The 12,305-nt window shown below is 45.5% G+C and overlaps 1 protein-coding gene and 1 long non-coding RNA gene across 2 annotated transcripts in view; one reads left to right on the top strand and one right to left on the bottom strand.

The window, feature by feature from the left end:
- The window catches only part of HAL (histidine ammonia-lyase), a 63,353-nt gene extending 51,261 nt beyond the window's left edge, over positions 1-12,092 (bottom strand). Inside the window, exons 1-2 of the mRNA XM_029601563.1 lie at positions 11,576-12,092; positions 10,646-10,706 (exon numbers count right to left, since the gene is read on the bottom strand). Coding sequence (XP_029457423.1) covers positions 10,646-10,706; positions 11,576-11,822 — 308 coding nt within the window. The 5' untranslated portion in view covers positions 11,823-12,092. The remainder of the gene's footprint in view (positions 1-10,645; positions 10,707-11,575) is intronic.
- Positions 1-12,305, top strand: part of LOC115091331 — a 99,742-nt gene that overhangs the window by 51,603 nt on the left and 35,834 nt on the right. The window lies entirely within an intron of this gene.

Here is a 12,305-nt window from a genome sequence, read left to right as displayed (position 1 = left end):
AAGTGCCAAAGGTGTTGATGATTTAGGGCCATCCTGAGAGCTTCACAATCTAGTTTCTCTTGGCAGGAACAGCAAGCTCCCCCTGGTGACTCATTTGTCATTCCAGCAAAGCCAGCAGTTGAAACCCTGGTCTTTCTGTGAGAAGTGCTGCTGGGCTTTGGAAAGTCCATAAATAACTCCATAGCTAAGACTAATTCTTGAGCCAATGGTGAAGGTCACATTTTTGAGATGAACAGTAAGGGTACCTCTATGGAATCTCAAATCAAGGATATCCAGATTTTCAATGCATTGACTGTGAGGAACCGGAATGCTCTCTCTTGGAGGGTATAACAGTCAGAAAATCATACTAGTCATTTGAATTTACGTTTCTTAAATTTTCCTAAAGTGATGGGGGAAAGGCCTGATTTTACCTTGAAAATATATATCCTTGAGATTCTAAAATTTGATCATGCCCATGTTCCTCCAGTTAACAAATTGTATTTTGCCTTTGTTCACTCTAATCCTCAGTGGACCCTTAATGTTCAGCCTTCTGTTATATTGATAATTGTTAAAGAATTTGGGACCTGAAATTGAGTGTTGTACTTTTACTTGTTTCTTTTGTTTTTGAGTAAGACTTAAGTAGATTAATGAGGATACATTTCAAAAACTTGACTTGTTTCATACACAGTTTGTAAGGATCTTTCCTGATTTAGCTTGTGTAACCTAAGAGAGAAGCTATTTCATTAGGATGTTCCTTTTTTACTTAGATATCCTTCTAAATGTGTTATCAGATATCACAATGATGGCTTTGGGGGTTTTTTTCTCCTGAGCAGTTGTAGTTGTTTTTGGTATCAAGCCCGTTGACTTCTTCTCCAGTAATTAACTAGGTCTAGGTTATTGATCTGTCAATTGTTAAGTGAGTTTTGGAACAGCAGTGTGGGCAGGTCCTGCACTGCCCTGGATAACACTGGCCCCAGGACAAATGAAAAATGTTCTCTTCTCCTCCTCTTGCTGCTTCCCCACCTTCAAAGGACATAGTTTCGTGGCCGTGGGGTTTCCTAGGAAGAGGAGGAGAGCTGAGGGGTGGGAGGGGGGCTAGTGATTGGCTGCAGAAGGCATGCACATGCATTGGTAGGGGCAACTGCCAAAGGGCTAGCTGTGGTTGGCTGCCGGCACACATGGGCAATCTAAGTTCCCCCTTTCATGGAACTTCCCTTATTCAAACAGAACCAGGCGTTGTCCCATACTGCCCCGAAATTGCTGCTACTGCCTGCTCCTTTTTGTCTTTAGCTCTGCCTGGTCCAGGATGCCAGCACAAGGGGGTTAGACACCTTCCAAGACATAGGCACCATCATCCAGGAATGGGGGATTTGTGGAGGAACACTGCAGATTCCAAGGAGCCAGTTTGAGGCCATCCTACATCTACAGCAGGAACTCCCTCGGGTGATGTGAGTACTGGGATTGGACCTGGGTTCCAAGCTCAACAGTGCAGCAGTTGGGGGCTTGGTGATTTTGTTCTTGCTGGAGGTGAAATGACCAGGCTGACACTAACCAGTGGGTGTTCAGAAGGACCCGCGGGTCTCCGACCTACAACTTCATCCCATGGGTCAGTGATAGTGAGCTCGGAGTGGGTCAGATTTTGCGGAGTAGTGAGGGGGCAGGAGCTCCACCATTTGACACTGTGGCTGGCTATACCAGATATCCTGGAGGATTAAGCAGACCCTGGGTGCCTATGGAGTTGGAGTGCACCTTTTCAGGCTTTGGCGCTACCGAGACCATTGGAAGATCCTATGGAGCATACACTGCCCTGGTCTGTGCCTGATTTTGTAGTGGGGGCAAATGGGGTTTGGGCAGTTGCCTGGGATGTCAGGGCAGTGGGCTCTAGGTGTGGGATCATATCCACTGGGGCTGGGTCGCCCTCTTGACCCATCAGTGGGATTTAGTGGCAGTGTGCCTTCAAAACAGTATGCACCCCACTGAGCTGAGGATTTTCTATAGCCCCAGCCTTTTTTCATGGGCTCAAGGGTTCTAGCCACCCCTCTTTCAGTATATGCTCACATCTCGGTTTCCTGTTGGATGTAATAATATCTCGCCCATGCCTTCGGGTGGGAAATCAAGTGTTGTTTCCTCCTTTCAGTTGCCCCAATCCAATGCAAGAGCAGCGATGCAGATCACGAATAACCAGCCAAGGACGTCCAGCCAGGAGGTCTGAAGAAATTTCCCAAAAGGGACAAGGCAGCTTCAGGGGTCAACGGCTGGCAGTGAGACTGTGCTGGCTGCTTCTGCGAGTACAAGTGGGGTCGGAGCAGGTGGGTGTGGTTCCAGCAGAGCAGGTTGAGAAGGAATGGTCTGAGGTTAAGGCAGGGAAGAGGAAGAAAGTAAAGGTTGAGGAAAGGTAAGCGTAAGCATAGGCATAGGAGCTCTTCTGAGTCTGGGGACTTGTCTTCATCCAGTTCGTCCAGTTATTCCTTGGCATCCAGTGGTCCTCCTGCTGGAGGACATCTGCTGATAAGTGCTAAGAGGGGCCCTCTGTCGCTTGTAACCCTTTCCAAGTTATGGGAAGGGGTTGCAAGGTCTGTAAGCCAAAAAAAATTAAAAAGTGGCAGATTTGGATATATTTTGTTTGTTAGATGGACGAAGGGGAAAAGATAGTGCAGGTAAGAAGGCAAAAAAAAAAGACGAGCTGCAAAGGAAAGATCAGAAAATCCCCAGGAATATATTCAACTGGGTTGGCTGTTTCTTGTGCTTGACGAGCATGGTGGGTCATTATGACCCAGCTCGGTATGGTCCTCTCCTAGCATATGCTGATACGATAGTGGTGGCTTATATGGACTATGAAGGGTGGGCGTGGCTTAACTATAATTAGCATTTTCAGGATAAGATGGAAGAAAGCAAGTTTGTGACATGGGACCCACAGGAGGTTGGGTTGCGGTTGACGCAGATGACTAACAAGTCATTGGGGTTTGGGCAGAGAGCCTTGGCCCTCACTGCAGCCGGGTCGAGTTATAGCTGCAGCAAAAGTATCAGGCATACTGGACATATGCTGGCGCTTCAATAGTTTTGGGTTGGCACAAATTGTTGTTTACATTCAATTCGCATTGATAAATATTTTGTATCTTGTATAATATGAACTAAGAGCAAAGGATCTTCGTATATTGTCTTTTGGAATCTGTATTAGTATCTTGACATTTTGCACACATATATTGTTTGTTAAAGTTTTTGAGGGATGGGTGTGTGTATGTGGAGTGAATGGAGGATATGTATGTCGTTTTGGCTTTTTAAATTACTTTCAGGCCGATACAGAACGGTGCGTTCGGCTGACTGCACCGTTTAGTCCCCTGTACTTCCAAATCCTGAACTTCCAGAGATAATCGAGGAAAAGATGGCCACAGGGGTCCGCTTCTGGCAGCAGCTCCCAAAAGTGAGCAAGCTGAGAACTAGACAGAGCATCAGCAATTAGGGATGAGCACAAATTTTTTTTTCGGTTCGTTTTTGTTTTTGGTTTCGGGATGGACCATTTTCAGTCCACTCCCGAACCCGAAAACTTTTTCCAGTTCGTTTGACCATGCGTTTTACACTCGCTATTATTACCCCTTATACTGTAAGGGGTATTAGCTCGTGGAAAACATACGGCCACGGCCACCCCCCCCCCCCCCCCCCCCCGAAACTAATAGCACTCATCACATGCAAATGCATGTTGATGAGCCTATTAGTTATCCCTGCGGGATACTGAAAGTAAGCCGCACATTTTACTCTCAGAAATTAATGCCTGCCTTTGGGCAGACATTAATCACGGACAACACCGGGAAAGTGTACAGAAAAGCAGAAAAAAACTGCTTTTCTATACACTCTCTGACTTAATATCATAGCGATATTAAGTCGGAGGTCCCAAAAATGAAAAAAAAGCTGTCTGCCAGCCCACGGGTTGGAAAATGGACGCTCAATTTTGCTGGCATCCGTTTTCGAACCCGTGGCTGTCAGCGGGTTAGACAACCGACGCCAGTAAATTTAAGCGTCTGTTGTCGGACCCGCTGACAGCCGCCGCTTCTGCTAATAAGGAGGCGCTAGGGACGCGCTAGTGTCCCTAGCACCTCCTTATTAGCGTGGGCCCTAATTTAAATAAAGAATTGCACGCCCAGGAGAGGTGCCTTGGCGTGCATCGGGATAACGAGCACTCGCCTTGGAGCGCCGGCTCTCCTGCGGAGGTTTTTAAATCGGGCTGTTTGTATTTTTTGTATTATGATACAATAAAATTATAGTGGCTCTCATTTATGTTGTTGGGTTTAGGCATCGATAGTTTAAACACGTCTGCTGTGGCTGTGGCGCCAGTCACTTGGCACTTAAGTGCCCCAGAAAATCCAGCCCGGGAGGATCCGCACCAGCAAAATAGTTTGATAGGTAGGGCTCTGACTCCCATCAGGATCGAGGTTATACAGCCTTTGTTAGATAGATATCCGGACAGAGAGGCGGCTGAGTCTCTGTTGTCAGGATTTTCTACAGGCTTCCTTATTCCATACTTTGGATCGGGGGAGGGTGGACGTGTTCCCAACTCATGGTCCCTTTTTTAGACACCGCAATGTAGTGGCTAATAAGATACAGGAGCAGATAGCGCTGGGCAGGATAGTTGGTCCTTTCTCACATCTGCCAAATCAAAAGATGATTTTATTTTTCTCCGCTGGTGGTGATACCCAAAAAAGAACAGGGGAAGTTTCACCTGTTACACAATTTGTCTTACCCTGCAGGGCGGATCATTGAATGATTTTCTACCTAGGTTGTGTTGGGTTCATTGCTCATCTTTTGATTCTGCAGTTCAGATTGTTCGGAGTTGGGGCCCTGATGGGTAAAGCAGATATTGAAGCAGCCTTTCGGCTTTTGTCTATTCATCCTGACTGTTTTCCCCTGTTGAGCTTTGAGTGGGAAGGAGGCTTTTATGTGGACCAGTGTTTGCCAATGGGTTGTTCTATTTCGTGTTCCTTGTTTGAGCTGTTTTAGTACATTTATTCACTGGGTTACGGTGCAGGTACCTGGTACTGCAAATATGGTTCATTATCTGGATGATTTCTTGTTTGTGGGTAGGACCGAATCCAGAGATTGTGAGGAACTTTTAGGGTCATTCTTGTGGGTAGCGGAGCATTTTGGAGTACCCATAGCTGAACAGAAGACTAAAGGCCCACTTAATTGCCTCACCTTTTTGGGTGTGAATTTGGACGTTATCTTGATGGCTTCTCACTTCTGTGAAGATAAGGTGACATTTGAGATCCATTATACAGCAATTTTTGAGTGTCAAAAAAGCTATGTTGCATCGATTTCAATCCTTGATTGGCTCAATTAATTTCACATGTAGGATGATCCCTACAGGTCAAACGTTTGTACACAGGCTGTCTAGGGCCACGATAGGAGTTCATGGAAAATTTCACTATATCTGCATTTCCCATGAGGACATGTGAGTCTGACATTCCTTTTTATAAGATTTCAATGGTGTAGCTATTTGGTAGTCTGACCCAGTTTCAAGTCACGATTTGGAACTATATACAGATGCTGCAGGAGGAATCGTCATGGGCATCTGTTGTCAAGGTTTTTGGTGCTCTGCTGTCTGGCCTGCTGCATGGAAGGAGTCTAGAGTTACAAAAAACATTACCTTCTTAGAATTGTTCCCCATTGTGGAGGTACTAGCAATATGAGGAGATAGATTCTGTGGCAAGAAAGTGATCTTCTGATATGCTAACTTAAGAGTGGTGGAAATGATTAATAAGCAATCCATAAAATGTGTGGTGTTATCACATTAGTTGTGAGAATTCACCTTCTTCTGCTTGTGGTTGAATGTGGCTGCCTAGGCAAGACATATACCAGGAATTCATAATTGTATTGCTGATAGGGATGTGCATTCATTTGGAACGAATTAGGTAATTTCAACGAAATTGCCTAATTCGTCCCGTTTGGGAGGGACCCAAATCCCGAAATGGATTTTTCCCAAAATTCAGGGAAAAATTATTTTTCAGGTTTGCGCAGGGGGAGGGGCAAATTTATAAAAAAAAAAAAAACCCCAAACCCAAAGATGGCACCGGCCATCCATTGCTCCTACCATGTGATAGGGGCTGACCAATGACACCGGAAGCCCCTGTCACATGGTAAGGGCAAAGGGCCACCGGCACCATTTTGATTAGTGGCAGCTGACGGCCTGGGAGAGGGAGATCACTCTCGGGACCCCCACTCAACCATCAGGGACTTTTGGTAAGTTTTGGGGGGGTGGGGAGGTTGTAATTAAGTAAATTAGAAGGGTTGGGGGTAGGGTTGTTTTTTTTCTGTCCGTTTCTGAAAACGAACTGGAAAAAGTTTTCGGGTTCGGGAGTGGACTGAAAATGGTCCATCCCGAAACCAAAAACAAAAACGAACCGAAAAAAAAATTTGTGCACATCCCTAATTGCTGATGCTCTGTCTAGTTCTCAGCTTGCTCACTTTTGGGAGCTGCTGCCAGAAGCAGACCCCTGTGGCCATCTTTTCCTCGATTATCTCTGGAAGTTCAGGATTTGGAAGCATGGAGCTTTTTGCAGGTATCCTTAGCTCCTTCGATGTGGAGATCCTATTGTTGTGGATACCAGCGGGTATGGTTGTTCCTGACTGAGAGGGGTTGGCCAGAAGATCCAGTACAGGATGACCTATTGCCTGATTATATTGTTGGTGTGTGACAAGCTGATGTGCCTACATCCAGTATCCTGCTCACATTTCGGGTTTCTCTTTCTTTGCAAGGGCTCATGGGTGGGAGTTTTCTGCAGGGAGTTTTATAGTGCACCGGATACTCACAGGTTGGGTCAGAAAGAAGGAAGTGGTTCTTAATTGGAGACACCCAGCTACACACCCCATGCTTTTGTCCTTGTGGTACGTACTTGTCCAGGTTCTGTGTGTCCATGTACAAGACAAAATTGTTTTGAACAGCTGTCGCTTTTGCCTTTTTTCAGGGCTCTGAGGGTTGGAGAGTTGGTACCTGCGTCTGGGCGGATTATGGAAGGATCGGGTCTGTTTTATGATCATGTGCAGCTGCGCAATCCGAAGGTTTCCGTTTTTTGTGCAACGTACCAAAACAGACCAGCAGGGGCGAGGATCTCTGTGTGCGATGGAGGGCACATGTCCTCTGGGTAACGTGCAGAGTTACTTGCAGGCATTCCCGAGTGGGGGGACTCAGTTTTTAGTACACTGTGATGCGCTCCCTTTGACGAGATATCAGTTTACAATGGTTCTAAAGAAAGCCCTGATGCTGGCAGGTTTCAGTGCTGTCCTATATGGGACACACTCTTTTTGCATTGCTGCTGCCACTAGTGCTGCTGAAGCTGGTCCCCATGCTTCTGTTATTCAGAGGATTGGGCAGTGGCAGTCAGGAGTGTTTAGTTCCTACATTAGGAGTGGATCCCTCGCTGAGTAAGAGATATTAACACCTGTCACGGGACACGATGGGATCAATTGCTTCTCCTGATTTCAGTGCAAGTGGAATTCATGGCTCCTTTAGAGGTTTCGACAATACATCTCGGTGGCAACGATTAGGGCTCATGGACCTGTAGACATCTGACTGATGTGGCATGCAAGGCATTTGCATTGCTTTTGTCTTTTGCTTCCTTGTACATCATTAAGTTGGTCTGATATCATCGCCCGGCCTAAGCTGCAGGGTCATGCAATGTGGGGGAAATGTCTTCAAAAGATTAGTAGCAAATTGGTTCCTGGCTGAGTTATCGGAGTGGTTTCCATATACAGCATATTTGGCATGGAAACCGTGTCTGGGTTTATTTCATAGGGACATGGTACATCTGTCTGATATCGGACCGTAAATATTTAATAATTCCCCCTGCATGAGGCCAAAGGCGATATCTTTCACATTAGGTCAAGCTCTGTAACCTTTCAGGGGCCATGTAAGTCTTACAATATACTCAGCTGTTGGGGGGTACCCGAGTAGATGATGATAAATTAGCAGGATTATGAGTGTCTAGCAGGTGCGATGTGCTGAAGGTCTTGGTTCAGACCCAAGGGTAGTGGGCTCCTAGGTGCCTGTGGTGGGGGCCTGGGATTGATGGGCCTACAGGTCGGATGACTTGGGGGTAGTTTGATTTTCTGTTGCAGTTAAGCTACCAGGGCCAGCTGAGGATTGTTAAGTTATATTTAATGACATTTATGTTAATGAGTTTGGGTACTTGACATCATAATGCTGAGGTCTTTGCCCTCCATTTTGAGTCCAATGTTTCATTATGTGTGAGTGCGAGAACTAACAGGCCGATACAGTAAAGCGCGGCCGCGGTTACCCTGTTTCTAACCCGCTTTCTACCCACAATTTGGCCGCTTAAGTCTAACCCGCGATTCACTATCCGTTTTTACCAATCCTTACCGCTTCTTTAAATTGACGCGTATCCCTTTCCGCCCGTGGCATGTATATGATATGTAAACGATCGGATTAGCTATTCCCTCCCATACAGTAATGTGCGGCCCGATTATCGCCTTTTTAACCAACTGTTTTGCCGCGTCTTTAACCCGCTAATTTACCGCCTACCCTGACGTTAGAGGGATGTGACAGCAATAGGCCGGCTCCGGTCAAATAAGTGGGTGGGTTGGAGCAAGCGAGTAACATGGTGTGGCCTGGTTCTCCTACGCTCGGGCATCGGGGATTGCCAGTCCTGTCTCCCCCCCTCCCGAAGCAAGGCGCAGGGCGAAAATCGACTCGACATGTTATTAAAGCAAATAGAAATTGTAACAAAAGTAAACTTACTGCATGCTTCCAGCAGCCCCAGTCCTCTCTCTCCCCTCCTCTCGAGGCGCCCACCGCGGCTCCCCTGCCTCCCGGGGGCAGCCGGTGGCGAAAGCGGCTTCCAGCAGCCCCGCCGGTGAAGGTGCATGAACGCACGTCCAATTTGGGCGCTCAAGCAGCGAAGGCGCATGAGCGCACGCCGTGACCTGAGCGCCCGGATGACATTTGAAATGACAGGCACCAGCACACCCAGGATACTGTATAGGTGCTGTATAGCGCTCTATACAGTAAAATGGATTGCGCTTCATGGACACGGCTTGCATTTGCATGCCATTTAAATACTGTATCGAGCGGTATGTGATCCGAACTGTGCGCGCGGCAAACTAGCGGGCGCCAGGCACTGCCACACTTTTTCTTACGCGCCCTTACTGTATCGGCCTGTAAGAAAGGTCCTGGGTGTCTTCGTGTTATGGCTCATATTATGCTACTTTACTTTTTGTTGTTTCTCTAGGTTTCCTCATTTTCTGCCCCCCTCTTTTTCTTTCTTTGATGTTATCTACCATACTACTAACAGAAGGATGGTATCTATTTCATTTTCCTGTTGGATCAGATACTCCTATATTTCTGAATGTAAGATGTCAGGAGTTGGGGGGGGGGGGGGGGGGGGAATTCCCGGGCAGTCGAAGGCTCTTGGTGCCAATTATCCCAGCTGGAAGCCCAAAGGAGCAGGAGGAAATTGCCAGGTAAAAAAAACAAGCAAACCTGGAGACACTCCGAATCCAGAAAAGTAGTGCTAGAGTGTAGCAGGCACTACATTCTGTACCGCCAGATCTTTCTGGATGGGTGAATAAATAACACACGCATTACAATACAATAGCTAAAAGAGCAGTTAAGAAACAAAAATGGAAGAAGGAGGAGCTGAAAGGTGAATGCGACCAGGGTCTGTTTTCAAGCATCAGGGAAGGAGGGAGGAAGCTGCCAGTATATATATATATATATATATATATATATTTTTTTTTTTTTTTTTTTTTTTTTTTAATTTATTATTTTTTTTGTAGGCACTCACTGACGTTTTTCCAAGCTAGTCTTCGCAACGGCAGTTTGCCTGTTTTGGTTTTTTTTTTAAGCTCTTATTTTTGATCTTGCTCCAGGTCTTCTTTATTTTTGAGCTCTATGAAATATTCTAATGCTTTTCACACTTTTGGGCAGGGGGAGGAAATTAAAGGTGTGCATCTTTTAAAAAAAAAAAAAATCTCCTTCCTTCCGTTCACTTTCCAGCTGTTTGGGCTGTCTTCATGCTTGGCCTGTAGGGGGCACTGATGAGACTCAGCAGCCCAGGATTGGTAATGGTGGGAGGGACTAAGAAGGACCTGTCAACAACTCGAAATACTAAAATCTCCTCAGGAAAAAAGGATTAAAAACAAAACCCACAAATGGAAAAGAAGTAAAGTAAGAATTGCGTTTTCCTATCAGATAATTTTTTTATGATAATTAGCTCTTTTTTTATACTGCCCATTTCAAACTAGCTCATATAATCAAAAGAACACCCATAACCGAGACGTATCCAACGCATTAAGCAAATAAATAAAAATACAAAGCTCTAAGAAACAATAGAACCAAAGAATCCCAGTAAGCTAGAATATGTAATGAACAATATAAAAACTGGCGGGATTAACACACTTCTATAGTACAAATTAGTGCTCAATTTGTATATAAAGCACCCATCATTCATAGAAAATAAACAATTAAAAAACAAAACATAATAGCAAATACTCAGTTATGTGCAAGTTAGGTCATTTCACCCTAAGCAATTAATTTAATAAAAAAAAATTATCCTCCCAAACTAGAGATTTCTGTTCAAAATTACAATTATCCCTGGAGTTGTACGTCACATTTTAAAAAATAAGCAAGCAAGCAGCAGTCTCTCACTGGAAAGGATACAAATGAACCCCTTCCGGCTGAGATGGAATGAAGTCTGGAGACATGATATCCCCTTCCACAACTAGAAGAAAGCCAAACAAATGGCGTGAGGTTTGCTGGAACGAAGGGACCCACCAACTCCCTTTCCCATTGCCCACCTAACTCCTTCCAAACCAGGGGGGTCTGTGATGTGCAGCGATAATGAAAGCAAAAAACTAGGTGCATTGTTTTGCTTTCGTTATTCCTAAAGGAAAATATACCCGCACAGATTTATGCCTGCCTTCTCTGTGGGCAGTTGGAAACAACGCGTCACCATGCATTGTTCCAATCTCCAACCTCTCTCTGTCCCCCTAACTGCTTCTTCAGTCTGTGGTTCAAAGTATGGTATCATTGAACAATTGTGTAAATTTTAGCTGCGGACAGGTTGGGCGATATTCAAAGCTTTGATTTCCATGGGTGAAGAGGGCTCTGAATATATTGCCCTTCCCGTGTCTATGGGGAACATGTTTAGTGAAGAGCCTCCAAGTATCCCTAAATCTACATTTTAATTCCTATAGCCCAGCCAGAAGAGCAAAACTCTCTTGAGTAGCCACAGTGCTTAGTCTTCAATAAAGCTTGATTCAATTAACAGTCCTGCTTGGTTTTAAAATTCTCTCTTAAATTATGTTCTCAGGCTGTGGTTTTTTGTATCTTTGCAGTATTTTTATATACCATCACTACTAACCCATTCCTCAGATGACCCCATGCTCATAGCTCTTCTGTTTTCCCAGTAAGATCATCAACTCGCTGGCAGGGGGGGACTCCTTTACCGGTGGGCCCTACCTGTCTAAGCTTCTTTCTTCACTGCATTGCTGTGTTGTTGTACCTGTCATTATATCCTGTGCTATATACCAAAAATATGTATATTCATTGCAACCCCCACAATAAAAATAATTGTGCATTCCAACTCACCAACTTCAACAAACTCGTTGTCCTCCAGTGCATCCTCCAAAGTATCATCGGGGTCCAACAGGCCCAAGCCTTTGCACCTCCGAACAAAAAATTTCACTTCTTCCAGCGAATGAAATCCACCATTGTCAGGCTTATTTTTCACATAGCGTCTTAGGGCCTCCTTGCCCAGCCAGTGCACCGTGTCCGAGCCATGCTTGCAAGGCACAGCTAACCATTCCCCCCGCACATGCACTGTGTACCTTGGCATGGTCCTGGGTGTGTTCGGTTTCTTTTTCCTGTCTCTGGAGTCCTCTACTGAGTTGGCAAATAAGGCGAAGCAACCATCTGTTTCCCCCACACCTAGCCTTGCCCCAAGAGCTACGCCTGCCCCATCCAACTGTCTCAGCCAGAGAAACAAACAGAGCCCACCCTCTGGTGTAAATTAGATTAGAGAGCCTGATTCAATGGAAATCAGCCCCTGTAGACACACCCCTCTTTCTAACAAGGGGGCATGGAACTAGAGGCAGTGTCACTTTTGTTTTTATTTCTGGTTCTTCCTGACCTCAGCACACACAAAGTCAAGGGCATAAGTCAGTGGTAATTTTCACTAGAAATGTTTCCCTTTGATTAGAGCAGTTTGCTGATCCCATCAGACAGGATTAGTTATTCTCCACCCCCCACCCCTCCCTCTCCTCATGCAACCCACTCCACTTCTGGTTCAGCACCTATCAATTATAATCTCACTAAATCT

The sequence above is a fragment of the Rhinatrema bivittatum genome, chromosome 4, assembly GCF_901001135.1.
Source record: "Rhinatrema bivittatum chromosome 4, aRhiBiv1.1, whole genome shotgun sequence".
Classification (NCBI taxonomy): Eukaryota; Metazoa; Chordata; class Amphibia; order Gymnophiona; family Rhinatrematidae; genus Rhinatrema; species Rhinatrema bivittatum.
This window is presented reverse-complemented; position numbering and strand designations above follow the sequence as displayed.